Source organism: Stenella coeruleoalba (genome assembly GCF_951394435.1).
Source record: "Stenella coeruleoalba genome assembly, chromosome: 11".
Lineage (NCBI taxonomy): Eukaryota > Metazoa > Chordata > Mammalia > Artiodactyla > Delphinidae > Stenella > Stenella coeruleoalba.
In genome coordinates, this window is record NC_137157.1 from 75,632,689 (window position 1) to 75,651,596 (window position 18,908).

Here is an 18,908-nt window from a genome sequence, read left to right on the forward strand (position 1 = left end):
TGTATTTGTATGTGCAAAAGCAACTCTTTCATCTCAGAGTCAGGATATATTTGAATACAAATCCTCTTAGCTGGGTTTCATTACGTATAACAGATTGTACTTGCTTATAGCTGAAGATGAATTGACTTATCCAGACTATTGGGCAATAATTTTAAGTGAAAATCCAGGTAATTATGCAACACAGTATTTGATGAAAAGCCAAGACATTTGAATTTTTGATAAAAGAGATGGAAAATCTCCTAAATATTCTACTATTGGTATTGTATACAATCTCAATGAAATGGACTGGTTTTTTTCTTTTTCTCTTAAAAATTAAGTAAATTTGGTCTGAAAAATCTAAATATCATTTGATTAGTATACATGAATACAATACGCATAGCTGATTTCAAAAAGCTCTTCAATAGGAAAAACTTTTGGATAAAACTAAAAACTGGATGAGAACAAAATGTACTGAACGTGTCTCAGGTTTGTTTTAGAGGCAAAAGTGTTATGATAAATGAGATAATGCCTTTAGGAGAGCTTCCAACCTGGACTTTGCCAATTCCCATTTAACATAAACATTTTCTAAGCCCCAAAGTATGTCTACCAATTTCTTCATGATAGCACCTCCAGAAAACATTAAATAGAACACTGTCTCCTTCATATGTATATGTTCCACATATAGTACTAATTTCCACACTCAATACATTTCTGGTGGAATCATTTGAATAGGGAATGATGTCCAAATTTTATACACACATACACATGTATGTGTGTGTATGTAAATACACACATACATACATACAGGTGTGTGTGTGTGTGTATATTTTTTCTGGACAATTGAGGTTGGTCTGCCCACCCCCTCCAAAAAAAGATAACTAAATTGTGAATAATTTTGTATAACTCTGCCATTACATTTTCCCTCAGCTATTGAGGCTCGAAGTACCTTAAATTGTATTTGGATTTCAGACAGCAGGGCTTAAACTATTTAAGATACATGGTACTTTGAATTATTAAATGCAAAGCACTTTAAAGATTAAAATTACTATTCATTCTAAGTGTATATTTTAATCTCCATTTGTGAAGAACTTATTCAAGAGAGACTTGCTGAGTTAACTGTAATCTATAATTATATATAAATAATATATAATCTTCTACAGTGACTAAGAATAGTTGCCTTATTTCTCTTCTTACAATCTCTGTCTTCTATCTGAAACTGAAGATTTTACTTTGCATAGTAGGGTTGGTTGTTTTGCCAGAAAACTTGAATGCATAATTTGTAAACTCTGTAGTCTGGTGTAAGTACACAATATATTATTATTATTGTTATAATTATGCGCCATAGAAATTATTATTATTTTTTTTTGGCCACGCAGCATGCAGGCTCTTAGTTGTGGCATGTGTGTGGGATCTTAGTTCCCTGGCCAGGTTTCGAACCTGTGCCCCCGAAGTGGAAGCACGGAGTCCTAAACACTGGGTCACCAACGAAATCCCATCCCATAGAAATTATTATTATTATTATTATTTTTAAAGGCAGTTGGAATGACGGTTGGAGGGAGGGGGATGATTTTAACATTTATTTATTTATTTATTTTGACTGCGCCGCGTCTTAGTTGCGGCACACGGGATCTTTAGTTGCAGCACGTGGAATTCTTAGTTGTGGCATGCGAACTCCTAGTTGCGGCATGCATGTGGGATCCAGTTCTCCAACCAGGGATTGAACCTGGGCCCCCTGCATTGGGAGTGTGGGGTCTTACCCACTGGACCACCATAGAAATTATTTTCAATTTTGCTGAGTGTTTACCTTTTAAATAAACACATTTATATGTATTGAGTACTGATAGATTCTTCTTTTGTGAAGGAACAAAAGAAAAGACAGCAGAATTTGCATGTTTATATTAGGACTTTTATAGGAAAAGAAATAAAAGCTGTTTTATGAGTGATTAATTTCCATAAAGTCTTTATCCTGGTCATCTGACTTTCAATTTGACACCTGAATGACTGGTGTGATTTTTGTAACGTTATACATAGTATGAGTATGTAAAATAGAACTCAGAAATAAATAACATTCTTCTCTGCTTGAAGTGAAGTAACACTGGCAAATCTGTGCCCTGATGAATGAGAGCTGTGAAAAAAGATCAGCCTACAACCAAGAAACACAAGGTGAGGGAATCCAGCAGTTGGAAAAGAAGGTAATATATTTTGGAGAGCATGGTGAGAAGGAATCTCTTCTCTCTGTCTGTCTCTCTCTTACACACACACACACACACACACACACACGTATATGCAAAAGTCAGTCAGCTGGACAAAGACTCAGAGAAAAAAAAAAAAAAAAGAAGGGGAGGGAGGCTTTTCAAGTCATTCTATGAGGCCAGTATTACTCTGATACCAAAACCAGGCAAAGATAACTATAGACCAGTATCTCTTATGAATATAGACACAAAAATCTTGAACAAAATACTAGCAAACTGAATCCAGCAACATATAAAAACGTGTTAGACAACCTGACCAAGTGGGGTTTATCCTAGGAATGCAATGTTGACAACATGCAAAAATCAATAAATATACTGTATTAACAGAACACAGGACAAAACCACACGGTCATCTCAATGTATGCAGAAAAAGCATTTGACAAAATTCAATACCCTTTCATGATGAAAACAGACAACAATCTAGAAATAGAAGAGAACTTCCTAAACCTGCTGGGTCATCTACAAAACACCCACAGATGACATACTTAATGGTGAATGCTTTCCTCTTAGGACCAGGAACAGGACAAAAATGTTTACTCCTGCCACTTTTATTCAGCATTGTACTAGAAGTTCTAGTCAGGGCAATTAGGCTATGGTCAAGTGGCAAATAAATGTCTGTGAGGCTGTGGAGAAATCAGAATCCTCATACACCGCTGGTGGAGATGTGAAATGGTTCAGCTGCTTTGAAAACAGTCTGGCAGTTCCTCAGAAGGTGAAACATAGAGCTACCCTACGACCCAGCAACTCCACTCTTAAGTATATGCTCAAGGGAATTAAGATATAAGTGCACATAAAAACCTGTACATGAATGTTCATAACAGCATTATTCATAATAGCTGAAAAGTGGAAACAACTCAAATGTCCATCACTGATAAATGAATAAATAAAATGTGGTATATCTATATAATAGAGTATTATTTGGCAATAAAAAGAAATGAAATACTACTATATGTTACAACACGAATTGAACATATTATGCTAAGTGATAAAAGCCAGACACAAAAGACCACACATTGTGTGATTCCACTTAAATGAAATGTCCAGAATAGACAAATCTACTGAGACATAAAGTAGATTAGTGGTTGCCTACGGTTGGAGTGGCTGCTAATGGGTACATAGTTTCTTTATGGTGTAATGAATTGACTGTGGTGGTGATTGCACAACTGTGTGACTATACTAAAAAACACCAAATTATACCCTTCAACTGGGTGGATTGTATGTGAATAATTGCTATAAAGCTGTTCTTAAAAAATAACTACATGGACTCATCCCTTGTTGTGTGATTATGGATGCTCTTATTATGGCTACTGACAGATGGTTTAAAAAAAAAGTAAGGCTTCTGAGAAATGTGTTTGCCTAAAGCTTTTTTTTTATTTTTTATTTATTTTTTAATTTTTATTTTATTTTATTTTACATGTTGGGGGTAGGAGTTTATTAATTAATTTATTTATTTTTGCTGTGTTGGGTCTTCGTTTCTGTGAGAGGGCTTTCTCTAGCTGTGGCAAGCGGGGGCGACTCTTCATTGCAGTGCGCGGGCCTCTCACTGTGGCGGCCTCTCTTGTTGCAGAGCACAGGCTCCAGACGCACAGGCTCACGGGCCTAGTTGTGGCTCACGGGCCTAGTTGCTCCGCGGCATATGGGATCTTCCCAGACCGGGGCTCGAACCCGTGTCCCCTGCATTAGCAGACAGATTCTCAACCACTGCGCCACCAGGGAAGCCCTGCCTAAAGCTTTTAAAGGTAATCTTTAACTGTAAAGTTTACAATAGTTTGACAACTTAAGTTGTCAACTTTGTCCTAAGAAATTGTATTTGTCACATTTTTAAAAACTAGGAACTGACCAATCTTGTCTTACTAATTTCATCTCATATTTTGTGAGTCTCTGTTAAGCACAGATAATATTTCATTTGTTTGACTCTCTCTCTTTCTCTGTGTAGCAATCCACTTCCTAGGCTTTTGGCTTTGAGCAAATTATATAACATATTTGTGCCTCAGTTTCCCTATCTGTAAAATGGGGATAACACTATCTACCTGGGTTATAAGCATCCACCAATTAAGCAAATATATATAAATTACTTTTAACTCTTATGGGACATGCAGCAAATTGACCACTTACCATCATTATAGGAAAAATTTTAATTGCCTTTAAATATAGTATATCTATAAACACAATATGGATCTTTATTTCTTCCACATCCACGAGGATACAACAAAACTTAAAAATTTCAGTTTTACAGAAATATTACTATTTTCTCACATTACATGTGAAATTATATCACCAGTATGATACTGAAGAAAACAATGCAAAGAGTTTTCTCCTGCTTAGTCTGACTCTGTGATATGAGGTTAAACAGAGGCTATTTGTCAAAGGTAGAAATTTTAGCACAAGCATAGAGACTCCTTTAAATAATTATGTAATTTATTTAGTGTTCCCAGGCAGGATCTACTTATTTTCATTCTAATAAAATGAACTAAAGTACTTGTCACTGAGAATTATTATTATAGCCTATTTGAAATAACTGGATTTTGAGGGTGATCCAATTCTAGGAGGCACTATTTAAATTGTAGTCAGTGTAGGTTTTTATATTTATCAATATTATTACCATTTTCCAGCAGATGGCAGTATGATATCTTGAGGAAGGGGACTTTTTTTTCCCCCTAATTCCAACAAAGGCATCATAGAGACTAGTGATGGGGCTAATTTATCACCTTTTACCTTCCCTTTTATAAATGCACCTCAGAGAAGTGAAGCAATTAACCCAACATTCCTGATACCCAAGGCATAAACATAGTTTTTTTCTTTTTGGAACCAGGTTAAGTAAATATCATTAGTGGGGAAAACATAATTTACATGCATAGATGGAATCTTGCAAGATAAGAAGAGGCTGATAGGCTTTGACTCAGGTATGTTGTTTTCAAAGTGTTTCTTTATTTTATTTTTTAAAATATTTATTTTGGACTGATTAAAAAAACAAATAAAAGTATATTTAAAGCATAAAAATATATATTTATTTATTTGGCTGCATTGGGTCCTAGTTGAGGCACACAGGCTCTTCATCACAGCCCACGGGCTTCTCACTAGTTGAGGTGGGGAGACTCAAGAGTTCACGGGCTCAGTAGTTGCGGCACACAGTCTCTCTAGTTGTGGCCTGCAGGCTTAGTTCCCCACGGCATGTGGGATCTTAGTCCCCAACCAGGGATCAAACCTGCGTCCCCTGCATTAGAAGGCAGATTTCTAACCACTGGACCACAAGGGAAGTCCCTCAAAGGGTTTCTTTAATCCTATGAAAGAAAATCTTAAAAGCTGCATATTCCCTGGTATAGGGTGTTACATTCCTGCCTCTGCCCTTCTACATATGAAATTAAATTTGTTTTTCTCTTGTTAATCTGTCTTCAATTTAATTATTAGGCCAGCCAAAGAACCTAGAAGGGAAGAGGGGAAATTTTCTCCCTGCCTAAACTTTCTATATTCTGAATATTTAATTTCAAAATACATCTGGCCCCAAGTGTTCCAGATAGTCATAGTGAAAGTGCATTTTATTGCTCCCTCAGAAGGTCCAAAACAATGGTACTGCCATGGTATGTGCTGCAAGGTGTGTGTAAGTGTTGTTTATTAGAACTGCCATATTATTTTCAAGGCTCATTCACATCAACACCAACTGCAATAACTTCTATGCAATGTATCCTGTAATTTAAAAAAAAATTATTTATTTTTGGCTGCATTGGGTCTTCGTGGCTGTGCGCAGGCCTTCTCTAGTTGCGGCGAGTGGGGGCTACTTTTTGTTGTGGTGCACGGGCTTCTCATTGTGGTGGCTTCTCTTGTTGCGGAGCACAGGCTCTAGGCACGCGGGCTTCAGTAGTTGTGGCATGTGGGCTCTAGAGCGCAGGCTGAGTACTTGTGGTGCACGGGCTTAGTTGCTCTGCGGCGTGTGGGATCTTCCCGGACCAGGGCTCGAACCCGTGTCCCCCGCGTTGGCAGGCGGATTCTGAACCACTGCGCCACTATGGAAGCCCTCCTGTAATGTTTTTATAATTTATTTATATGAATTAAACACAAGGGGACACATAGCTAAGGAAAAACTCAGATTATAAAGAAATTATGCATGAGAAGGTACATTCTGCTATACTTGTGTTCAACAATTTGAATGAGATATATTACAAAAATGCTGGTTAAAAGAAAAGAGGTGGTTACTTGGCCTACAACAAAATTAGTAGTTAGTGTTCCAAGTGTGAGACTGCACACTGCAAAGCCCTTCCTGTGTGGAGCTTGTTTTTTACAGCTAAATTAAGAGCAAACTTTGGGACATAAGGCCCTTCCTGTGTCTCTCTACATCTTTATAAACTGTCAGCATTAATTAAGTTCTAATGGAAGATTCAAAGGTACACAGTTTTCTCATATATTGAGGGACGGTTTATCCAGCCAAGTTTTTCTCACTCTAACTTTTTGCTGAATGAATATCCCTTTTCAGACTGTCTCACACCCTGAGACTTACCAGCAACCACATTACACCCATCTGAGATGATGATCCTTGAGCTAATCATCCAACAATAACAGTTAATTACATTAATAGTAGCTAAATAAGTGGAGTGCTTAACAAATTAAAGGCATTGTGGAGTTGAAATAATGATAATAGTTCATAATTATTGAGCATTTATCATGTGCTTGGCCCTGTTCTAAGCACTCTATGTACATTAACTCAAAATCCTTCATGACAGTTTGAAGAAGGTAAAATGTATCCCCATTTTATGGGAGAGTAAAGTGCTGTCCCTCTAAGAATGATTCTCGACTAGAGGTTGACCCTTGGGACATTTGAAATGTGTGGGACCAGAGATGCTAAACCTCCTGTAACTCATCAAACAGACTCAGACAATGAGGAACTATCCCACCCCAAATGCTGCAAGGTGGCTCCCATTGAGAACCACTCTCTTGCTGAGAACTTGTTCTCCACCATTCTTTTGATTAAACTACTCCTCTCTTTTGGACTTTTGTATTCCCCAGCTCAGATTACATTTAGGATTAAAACTGAGAACAGCTCTGAGCTTTCAACCAATAGTTGACGTGATTGAAAACTACTGAGCTGTTTACACATAAAACCCCCTCTTCCTCATATACTCTACACTGCCACCAAAATAAAAAGAAAAAACAAAAGCTTCAACCCACTAAATTTTTATCCTAAAGAAACCAACATGATAGTTTAAGAAAAATTTTACATTAATTCTATTCAATTTGAGGGCATATGTTCTTGTAAATATATGTCACAAAAATTTTTTTTCACAAGAAATGTGTGAGCAAAAAGACATGGAAAAGTATTACCTACACAAAACTGCACTTTGCAGTCAGATAAATCTATATGAAATTAATTTTCTTCCAGTGGCCATACCCTCTTACCTTGATTCAAATTGAACACTGAGAAAATGAATTCTCATTAATTCTCTTTCAGCAGCCAAAAGCACTGGGCAGGTAAAGTTAAAAGTTAAAGGGTGGACTTCCCTCATGACGCAGTGGTTAAGAATCCGCCTGCCAATGCAGGGGACATGGGTTCAATCCCTGGGCCGGGAAGATCACACATGCCGTAGAGCAACTCAGCTCATGCACCACAGCTACTACGCCTGCGCTGTAGAGCCTGTGAGCCACAACTACTGAAGCCCGCGCACCTAGAGCCCATGCGCTGCAACAAGAGAAGCCACCGCAATGAGAAGCCCGTGCACCTCAATGAAAAGTAGCCCCCGCTCACCGCAACTAGAGAAAGCCCACGCACAGCAACGAAGACCCAACGCAGCCAAAAATAAATAAATATTAAAAAAAAAAGTTAAAGGGTATGTTAACTTTTGATATAATATTAAAAATAAGCCTAATAATATATTAATTTCATGGGTTCTCTAGTCTTATTTACTTCTGCTAATTATATTTTCAGTCATCATTTCTGTAGAGGCAGAAAATTATAAGCCCTGGGACTTCGCTGGTGGTGCAGTTGTTAAGAATCTGCCTGCTGGGCTTCCCTGGTGGTGCAGTGGTTGAGAGTCCGCCTGCTGATGCAGGGGACACGGGTTCGTGCCCCGGTCCAGGAAGATCCCACATGCCACGGAGCGGCTGGGCCCGTGAGCCATGGCCGCTGAGCCTGCGTGTCCGGAGCCTGTGCTCCTCAACAGCAGAGGCCACAACAGTGAGAGGCCCGCATACCGCAAAAAAAAGAAAAAAAAAAAGAAAAAAAAATCTGCCTGCCAATTCAGGGGACACGCGTTCGAGCCCTGGTCCGGGAAGATCCTACATGCAGCAGAGCAACTAAGCCCATGTACCATAACTACTGAGCCCACGCCCCACAACTTCTGAAGCCCGAGCACCTAGAGTCCCTGCCCCACAACAAGAGAAGCCCGCGCACTGCAATGAAGAGTAGCCCCCACTCGCTGCAACTAGAGAAAGCCCACACTCAGCAACAAAGACCCAACACAGCCATAAATAAATAGATAGATAGATAAATAAATAAATAAATAAATAAATAGAAAAGAAAATTATAAGCCCTGTTTGCTATAAAAAAAGTGATTGCCAGAGTCTTAAGGCCTCTAATTATCAGCTTTATGCAAAGAACCTTGGTGGGTAACAGACTGAAGAGCAAGCCTCAAACTTGTCACCTAACAAGCTTGTTGAAGCAGATACCTGGCTCAGTAGATCTGTGGGGAGCCCAACAATTTGTCCCTCAGCAGCCCACAGGTGATGATGGTGGTGGCGATGCTGCTCCTCTGACAACATTTCCATCATCACTGGATTAACGTATAGTCAGGAAGCAAGACTACATTAGAAAGCCATTTCACAGTGAGGTAAGCTTGTGGGACTCTCCCCAAGACAATTTGATTAGAAGATGCTAAAAATTTAAAGCCTAGCTCATGTAGGGAGAAGAAATCCTTGGTTTCAGATTTATACCTGTTCTGTATTTTTAATCATACGATCATAATCATATGATATCCTGCTAGTTTATATATATAAAGTCCTTCATGTCTTTTACTTATTTATTTTTAACATCTTTACTGGAGTATAATTGCTTTACAATGGTGTGTTAGTTTCTGCTTTATAACAAAGTGAATCAGCTATGCATATACATATATCCCCATATCTCCTCCCTCTTGCATCTCCCTCCCTCCCACCCTCCCTATCCCACCCCTCGGGGTGGTCACAAAGCACCAAACTGATCTCTCTGTGCTATGCGGCTGCTTCCTAATAGCTATCTATTTGGTATTGTGTATATGTCCATGACACTCTCTCACTTTGTCCCATCTTACCCTTCCCCCTCCCCATGTCATGTCCTTCATGTCTTTTAGAGCTTAAAATATTGCTGTGAAGTATAACCATTCATCTTGAAGCTATACACAGAGTTGCTTGTGATAGAAAACTTCATTTTCTGTCATTTCTCTTGTGTATAAAGCTTTTGAATTCTTTTGTGATAAATGCATCAAGATGCTATCTTTTCTCCCTTCACACTCCATTGCTATCTAATTTATCTAAGAAATAAATTTCATAAAGCAATGCAAATGAGAGATTTCTCTTCAACACCTCTTTTGTGTCTTTCTAAACTATTGTACTTTCAAAGTTGCTAGTTAAAGAATATTTTAAAAAATAATCTGGAACTAAAATGTGACAATAAGAAATCCCACAACACAGTACACGTAACTTACAAAATATTCACTCTAACAGCCCTAAACAAAGTTCTTACCTGCATAAGTTGCTGCTTCAATTTCTGTATTTCTGAGATGTTCAGCTCACTGAATAAGTCAGAAACAGGGTGTAGAGACTCTCCTTTCCTTAGAGTGGGAGTCCGATAGTCTCCATTCAGTTTCACAAGGGGCCCATGAATATGCCCGTTCATTTTGTCATCATTGTTGGGTTCACTTCCATCCTCTGCAAACTTGAGTCCATCAACTGAAATGCTGATATGGTTATCATTGAGTGTGATGTACTGGGAGAGCTCCTTCCGCAGGCTGTTCTTTTGCTCCCTTTCATTTTTTAAGGTCTCAAGGGCTTCTTCCAGTTGGTGCTCAGCGATTTCTTTCAACCGGATGGCATCTTCCAGTTGGCTGTTTAGCAGCACCGTCTCCTCCTCAAATCGCTTAATCTCATGCTTTAAGCCTTCGTATTCAACCTGAATCAGATACGATAAAGAAGATTCATAAAACTAAAATTTGGGTCTAACAAAACTGCCATTAAACACTCTAGTGGACCTAACATTTAAAAATTAAAACGCTACAAAATAAATCTGAGAAGCACGCGGTATATACACCATTAAGGTAACACAGGATGGTTTCTTTAGATATCCATACATATAAATTCAATTCCTAGCAGAGATGAAAAAGGTACCTCTCTCTCAGGATTTCTTTTATGGAGTCCAGTGGTCAAAAGGGGGCACTGTTTGCTTAATAAATCAAGAATATTTTTTTGTAATAGTTTATCAGAATATTCACAATCCAAGAAAAGATTTTTATCGTCACTATTACTTGTTTTATTTAATTATTAATAATGAGGAAATTTTTAAACTCAGGGTAAGTTAGTTAAATGATCACAATAAGAATATAATCTCAATAAAATATGTTTGAGAGTAAGAGGAGAAAGCAAAGAAAAACTTCATGTGCTTAAGGATAGAACCTGCAATAACAGTACCAATTACTCCCAAACAAAAAAATACATGGAAGTGGATCAAGATGGTGGAGTAGGAGGACATGGAACTCACCTCCCCCCACAAACACATCAAATACATCTACATGTGGGACAATTCTCACAGAAAACCAACTGGAAACTGGCGGAAGATCTCTTACACAAGCAAAGCTGCAAGAAAGATCCCCACATAACCAGGTGATTGTGTGCCAGCACCAGCAGCTCTGCTTCAGGCTGCCAGTTGGATAGACTTGGCTTCAGGCTTCAGACTGTGTTCAGGTCAGCTGCACATGTCTTGTTTTAGGACCAAACTTGAAGGGTCACGCTTCCTGGGGCATGAAGGTAAGGGGATTAGTCAAACCAAGGTAGTATGTCTGAAATCTGTGCTCCATCATGTCTGCTAACATTCCAATGGTCAGAGAGTCACATGACTAAGACCAAGGTCAATGGAGTTGGCCAATTTACTCTGCCCTTTCTAGGGCACTGCCAGGTTACGTGGCAGAGGGAGACAGTAAAGAATTTAGAACAATCTAAATCTACCAAATATTTTTACCATCACATAATGAGATGTTTTTCTTTTCTTTTTTTTCTTTCTTAAAAAACTTTTTATTGTGGGTAATGTAAAAATACCCAAGTAGCAAGAAGAGTTCAATGAACCCCCAGGAGCCCACCACTCAGCTTCAACAGTCATCAACTCCTGTCTACTCTTCTTTCATCTATATTTCCATTCACTCCCCTAGTTGGATTATTTTAACCCCTAGATATCACATACTTTAGGATCTATCCCTAAGAGATAATTTTTTTAAAAAGCAAAGCCATAATCCCTTGAACAAATAATTTCTTAAGAATATGATATAATCTTAGTTATCAAAACGATGTCAACAATAGGTTTGTAATGATATAGGAAATAAATACAACTGAGTGAAAAAGGATAATGTATTACGACTGTGGAATACAAGAGATCAAATGGAAATTTAACAAAATGTTAATAATAGTTGTTCTTTAGTGGTGGGAATAAAGGTGATTTTAAGAAAAATAATACATATATATTGTTATCAATAATTACTCTTGAATTACAACCGAATAAGAGCCTGTTCAAACACTCTCTTGGTCGTGAAAGTCTATAGGTGAAAGAGAACTCGGCTCTGAGCCCAAATGCCTTCTTTGGGGCCTTTTCCATGGCTCTTACCACATGCCACCTTTTAATAAATATTTTTAATAAATATTCTCCACAACTACTTAGAGGAAATACTTTCTATGCACCCAGGTGTCCCTCACAGTGCTTCAGTATTCCTTCATAGTGTTTCAACAAAATTCTGCTCTTAATAAGTATTTGCTGAATAAACTATTGTGAATGAAAAAATAAAATAGAAAAAACATAACAACATCAATTATGATATTAGATACTAATAATAAACTGTGTTTAGGGACTTGAACTCTTTCTAGCTGGGCAGCTTCACTCATTCCACTCTCTCACATGTGGTTCCTATTCACCCAGCTGTTTCATGTTTCTCTGCCTAGGCAAAGACAGTCATCTGGAAAACTCTTATTCATCATTCAAGACCCAAGTCAAGACTCTGATCCTAATTTGAAGTCTTTGTTGACCCACTCAGGCAAACAGATCACTCCTTTCTTGTACCATCATTGCAAGGCTTTATCATATGATTAGAGCCCCAGCAAAGTGGAGGCACCAAGAAATAGAATGAGAAGGCACTTAAAAATTGGTATTTGATATGTTAAAGAAAGCATCAAAGTAGTCACCATGAGAAAAATCAGTACTTTGTTGCGATTCATTATAGCAACTTCATAGTTTGGTAATTCTATTTTTAATGAGGGTTGGAAATAAGTACCATAATATTTTCAGAGTTTAGGAACTCTAAAGATCTTTTTCTTGCTGTTTTCCATTTGGGCTTTATTTAGAACTCTAAAGATCTTAATTTGGACCCGTATTGCCAAACCTAACACATAGCTTTACTCTTCAATTACATGGATGGTTGAGTTTATTACCTGCCTTCCCTACTGGGACCATGAGCTCTTTGAGCCAGTGACCACGGTTTTTGTTCTTAAAAAGTACATGGCCTCATAGAAAGATACCCCTGAAATACTGGTTAAATGAAATCAAACTGAATTGATCCCAGGAAATAATATCTTTAATATCTCTTATGATATTATTACTTGATAGAAATATATCAATAGAAATATATCCCTAGAGGAAATATTCTTCATAATAAAAATGATTGTATTATTAATTGAAAACTAGGGTTTTCAATGCTTAGATAACAAATATTGAATGCTTTAGCTCAATATGTGAGCTATTAGGGACATGAAATTTATTATTTCTCTCTCCTGCCATCACATATCTAAAACTTGAGCATGATTTCCTGTCCTATGTAAAGCAGTACTGGGTCCTGCCTCTATGTTAACTGATACTGGGACTAGGCATAAAAAATTTAGCTGCTTGACGGAAAAACTTGCTCCTGGAAGATAAGACTCAACTAAAACAGCTTCCTCAAGACTTGAATCAAGACCCTCACTTTACTGTACCTCCCAACTCAAAGCTATGTCATAAACTCTGTCTAACCCAACCACTTCCCCACCATGTGAGACCTACCAGTCCAGATCCTCAAATCCTATGAATATCCTTCCTGTTGACATCCTGTTTTGAGATACTACTAAGGCTCTGTTGAGCTGTTATCTTACTGCAAGAGGTCTAACAAACAGCTTTGTTTCATCAACAGATTTTTCTGATTTTTTCTGATGGGGAACTGACAGTTGACACTTTTTTATGGCTACTGCTGCTTACTGCACTTCTTTCAGATATTTTGGTTTGAAAAGTATAAAGGTATAAAACATTTATAAGGTTGGGTCTAATTTTATTTTAGACACAGAACCAAATCAGCACACAGAGGAATGTGGCTAAAGTTTTCAGAGTCAACTCTTTGGTGTAGGATCACGAATAAAAATTGGTATGGTTAATTATAATAATCTTAAATTTTAGTTTCCTCTGTAAGTTGAATTGTGGATGTAAGATAAAGAAAAAACATTTATTCATTATTTCAACAAGTATTTATTAATATTTAATGCCTACAATGGGCCAGCCCCTGTTTTAGGTGTTTATACTATAGTGAAGAGAGATGGAAACAAACTAATATATAGAAGCTACATATGGAGTAAGAAGTGCTATTTAAACAATTATTTAGAAAATAATCAACATTTAACAGGAAAATGGAACTTCAGAAGAAGAGCATCTTCTAGTTCTTTGAACTAAACATTTTACAATTCTAGTAGCTTTCCTATTTAGAGAAACCTCAAACCAGGCTGGAAGAGTATATTTTGTATAGGAAACTTCAGTACAAAGCAACATTCAGACCAATTTTGAGATTGAAAGCCAGCCATCATCATGTCTTTGAAAAAAAAATCTGTGGTATTTATACGTAAAGTATTATATTTAATACTTCATTAATTAGAGAGTTTACGATATATGCTAAATCCTGTAAATAAAGGCCAATAGTAAGAAAAAAACAAACCCCAGTATTTCCTTAATTGGGAGAGACTTGTGACACTACAGTGCACCCATTTGTTAGGAAATCAACCAGAATAGCCCTTTGTAAGGAAAATGATTTCAAATTAATTAATTAGACACTTAATTGGGAAAATTACCATATTACATCTACAAAATAAAATTTTAAAGATGTATACATTTTTGTTTGTTTTTTCAAACTTCTGAGTTAAGCATTTGATTTCCATGTTTCAATTACTGGTGGGAGGGTATGGGTAAACTGTAAGCAGTAATCAGCCAGGCTAGTAGTACAAATTCCCACAGAAATGGCATCTGGGCTAATGAATACTCACAGGATACCTTGGCAGTCTTTCAAGAATACTTAATACTGGCCTAAATTAACCTCCTGAGTAAATTAGTCTACCACATGCAGTGATGGGAAACCCTACAGTGTAGATGGATGCTCTCCGCACCCCTGCCTGTGCAGAGAGCAATGAGGACCTGTAGGAATCAGGAGAAATGACCACTTTAAATATTTGCACATCACATAAACTTGCTTCAAGTCTTCTACATTCTTCATCACCGACCAAAAGAACTAAACAACAAAAAATACCCTTCTTATTTCTAAGAAACATATATTTTAAAAAAATCTAATGTTCCCCACTGTGAGCTCACTGTCCCCAGACAAATCAAGACCTAGGGTCTCATGGTACTGCCAGCCCTCAGCACACACAGTGATTCAGTGCTTAAAGGGGAAGGAATGAGATAAAAACACATGGGATATCCAGATAACCCTTTTTTAATGGTCTGGAACCACCCCCTGCACTCCTTAGTACACATTTTGATCCCCAGCACTCCAAAGCTGGGGAGAAGTGGCAATGATCAATAATAAAATTTCAATTGTGTCAATTTTCTTCTGGATTTTTCCTTTCCACTTTTCATCTTTATATCTATCAAAACCACACAGTCATCCCTCAGTTTCTGTGGGGTATTGGTTCCAGGAGCCCCCGGCAGACCCCAAAATCTGGGTGCTCAAAACCCTTAGATAGGGCTTCCCTGGTGGCACAGTGGTTGCGAGTCCGCCTGCCGCTGCAGGAGACACGGGTTCGTGCCCCGGTCCGGGAAGATCCCACATGCCGCGGAGCGGCTGGGCCCGTGAGCCATGGCCGCTGAGCCTGCGCGTCCGGAGCCTGTGCTCCGCAGCGGGAGAGGCCGCAAGAATGAGAGGCCCGCGTACCGCAAAAAAAAAAAAAAAACCTTAGATAAAGTGGTTGTAGCATTTGCATATAACCACGCACATTGGCTCATCTTTAAATCACCTCTAGATTACTTATAATATCTAATACAATGTAAATGCTATGTACCTGCCAGTGTGCGGCAAATTCAAGTTTTGTTTTTTGAAATTTTCTGGAATTTCTTTTCTTAGAATATTTTCAGTCTGTGGTTGGTTGAAACTACAAACACAGAACCCATAGATATGAAGGGCTGACTGAAACAGTTCTGGAAGGAGATACCAACTTGAGAAGGGAGAGAGGTGGAAGCATACAACTGGGCTGCCCTCTAAGTTGACGGAGGGTAAGAATCGTACCCTCTGGATTCTGGTACCTCTGTAGCCTAGCACAGTGCCTGGCACAGTTTGATGACCTGATCTGAGAGGTTATAACAGTGTTGAGACAAGAATAGGGTTGTGGTTGAGGAACCACCTTTGAAAAGACCTTGAAATCCAGTCCACCTTTGCTTAACTACCTATGAATTTTATTCATAAATAAATTCTACCAAAAGTACAGATTCAAGAATGCTATTACTAATAACTATAACAAACCACAATGCAAACTGATCAGGAAAATTCAGCAATTAAGCAATCTAAGTCTCATTACCCACAAAATTATTTAAATGTACACATGCAATCTTTTTAGTCAGCTTACAGCAGAATAAAGAAATCAGGCCTTTTTTTTCTTATAATGTTGTTCGTACTGATTTATATTTCATAATCCTCGTATGATTTGAAAGCAGTTTACAGAGAGAGAGATTGATAGAGATTGCAGGGAAACCTTAAGCTTGTATTACAAAACAGGCTCACAAACCCAGGCTTTAATGAGAGGTCAGCAGTTAAACTGATTACCATACATTTAACTTACTCCAGAAATAAATTAACATAGAGCTAAAGTATAAAGTAAGATTTTTCTTATCCAATAAAGCTTTTTGGTAATTATACTACTTCTAGGTTTGCCTTTTAAATTTAGCTGAAATAGGAGAGTTGGGAAATTTCAGCACATAATTAATGTTGGGAGATTGAGGCAAATTTTGACAGTTTCTTTTCTGATAAATAGAAGATTTAACCTTAATGGTCAGAAGGTATAGATCCATCTGGAATGTAACCAAAAATCTTCTTAAACCTCACCTGGTTCTGCTTTAATGTGGACACCAGTTTCTGCAGCGTTATGTTTTCCTCTTCTAGTTCAGTATAGTCCTGAAGGAGGCGGGCCTCACGGAATTTATATTCTCGGATTTCATCCTTCATCCGTATTCTTTGTAGCTCCACCATCTCATTGTTCTGAAACAAGAGAATAAACAGTAAATACAAAACTTCTAGATTTTATGAAGTGTAGATAAAGTCTTGGTAGTTAAAAATAATAATAAAAACATCTCATGGAGTGTAAATTGGTACCACCTTTTTTTGAATAAGAATTTAATGATATCTGTCAAACTTTAAAAGCACATACACATGACCCAGCAATTCTACAACTAAAAATCATTCTTAAGCATATTTTCTTAGAGGTAAATAAAAATAAATTCATGTATATTTACACAAAGAATTGGAAACAGTCTAAATGTTTGCTAATGGGGGAACAATGAAATAAATTATTATGCATCCTTTAGTGAAGCATTATAAAATTATTTAAAAGAATGAGAAGAAAGGAGTGAGGAGCTTTATGCACTAAAATGCAAAGAGAGCCACAATACATTATGAAATATAAAAGAAAGTTATAGATTAGTATGCATACAGTACCAACTTTCCAAACTCCGGGGGGGGGTCCCTCTGCAAGTTTCACAATCTTCCAACTAAGCCACGTGGTCTAATCCTGGCTTGGTCCAGACACTCTGGCCTCAGTCACCTGGCTTCAGCCACAGAAGCTTCCTTCTGCCCCCTACCATGTTGGACTTGGCCGCTCATTCCCGCCTTCAGGCTTTTTCACTCCCCCTCCCCGACTCCCTGTCTCCAGATCAAGGGTTCTTAGCCTCATCTGCGCCATGACCCTCTTTGACAACGTGGTGAAGCCGATGGAGCTCTTCTCAGAATGATATTTTAAAGGGCACTGAAAGAGTTCAGAACTTCCCATGCCAACATATGCCACTTTGGTATATTGATTATTTTGAGCTGAAGGCACTTGAGAAACAGCAGATGCAGGAAGGGCTCTCTGCCTTCCCCCTTTCTACCTAAAAGCAGGACATGAAATTTCCCCTGAGAAAAATGCCCTTCCTGTACCAGGAAGAGAACGTTCTTATCACAAGAGACTGGGAATCGATGCTGAAATGGACCCGTACAAACACATCGACTAAAATGATCTTCCATTAGTTTTCCCCATTTAGTTCCTAGTCACTGTTCCACGATATACTGCCCCTAGCCCAAGCTCCTTTGTCTTGTCACATCCCCACAATTTACCCTTCTTTGTGTAAAAAGGTATACAAGCTTTTGGGCCTAATGACTTCTGGTCTTCATTTTCCTTTTGAACACTCCCATGTACTTGTAAAAAAATTAAATTTGTATGCTTTTTTCTTATTAATCTGTTTTATGTCAGTTTAATTCTTTATCCCAGTCACAGAACCCAAGAGGGTAGAAGGAAATTTTCCTCCCTTACAGTGTAAAAGACAAGATTACAAAGGACAGTGATTATGCTCAAATTAAGTTAATATAATATTTTACAAAATTATGATATGGTAATCAGGTAGATTATGGTAGTGGCCCCCAATTAATCACATTTCCCTATGGCCACACGCAGTGGAGTCTGAAGTCAACCCTGAACTGGCTTCATTGACTTGCTTTGACCCACAAAATGCAGTGGAAGCTTTAGCTTGGAAGGCTAAAGGTCTATCTTTAGGAAGGCTTTGTAGGGACTTCCCTGGTTGTCCAGTGGTTAAGACACCGCATTCCCAATGCAGGGGTCCTGGGTTTGATCCCTGGTCAGGGAACTAGATCCCACATGCCGCAACTAAAAGATCCCACGTGCCACAATTAAGATATGGCACAGCCAAATAAATAAGTAAATAAGAGGCATTGTAGCTCTTGTTCTTTCTCTCTTGGAACACTGCCACCATGTGAAGAAGCCCAGGCTAGCCTGCTGGAGCACATGGCCCAGCCCATAATCAGCACCAGCTGCCAGGCAGGGGAGTGAAACATCTTGAACTCTTTGGCTCAGTTGAGCTGCCAGATGATGGCTGCCACATGAGTGACCCCATGTTAGTTTGTAAGAACTGCCCAGCTGAGTAGAGCTCAAATAGCTGACCCATAGAATCATGGGGTATTATTTTAAGCCCTT

At 38.2% G+C, this 18,908-nt stretch overlaps 1 protein-coding gene across 2 annotated transcripts in view; it reads right to left on the minus strand.

Moving 5' to 3' along the window:
• The window catches only part of BICD1 (BICD cargo adaptor 1), a 209,572-nt gene that overhangs the window by 50,410 nt on the left and 140,254 nt on the right, over positions 1 to 18,908 (minus strand). For both annotated transcript variants that reach the window (XM_079938585.1, XM_079938586.1), the window contains exons 3-4: positions 16,772 to 16,924; positions 9,937 to 10,362 (exon numbers count right to left, since the gene is read on the minus strand). In XM_079938585.1, the coding sequence (XP_079794711.1) occupies positions 9,937 to 10,362; positions 16,772 to 16,924 (579 nt within the window). The remainder of the gene's footprint in view (positions 1 to 9,936; positions 10,363 to 16,771; positions 16,925 to 18,908) is intronic.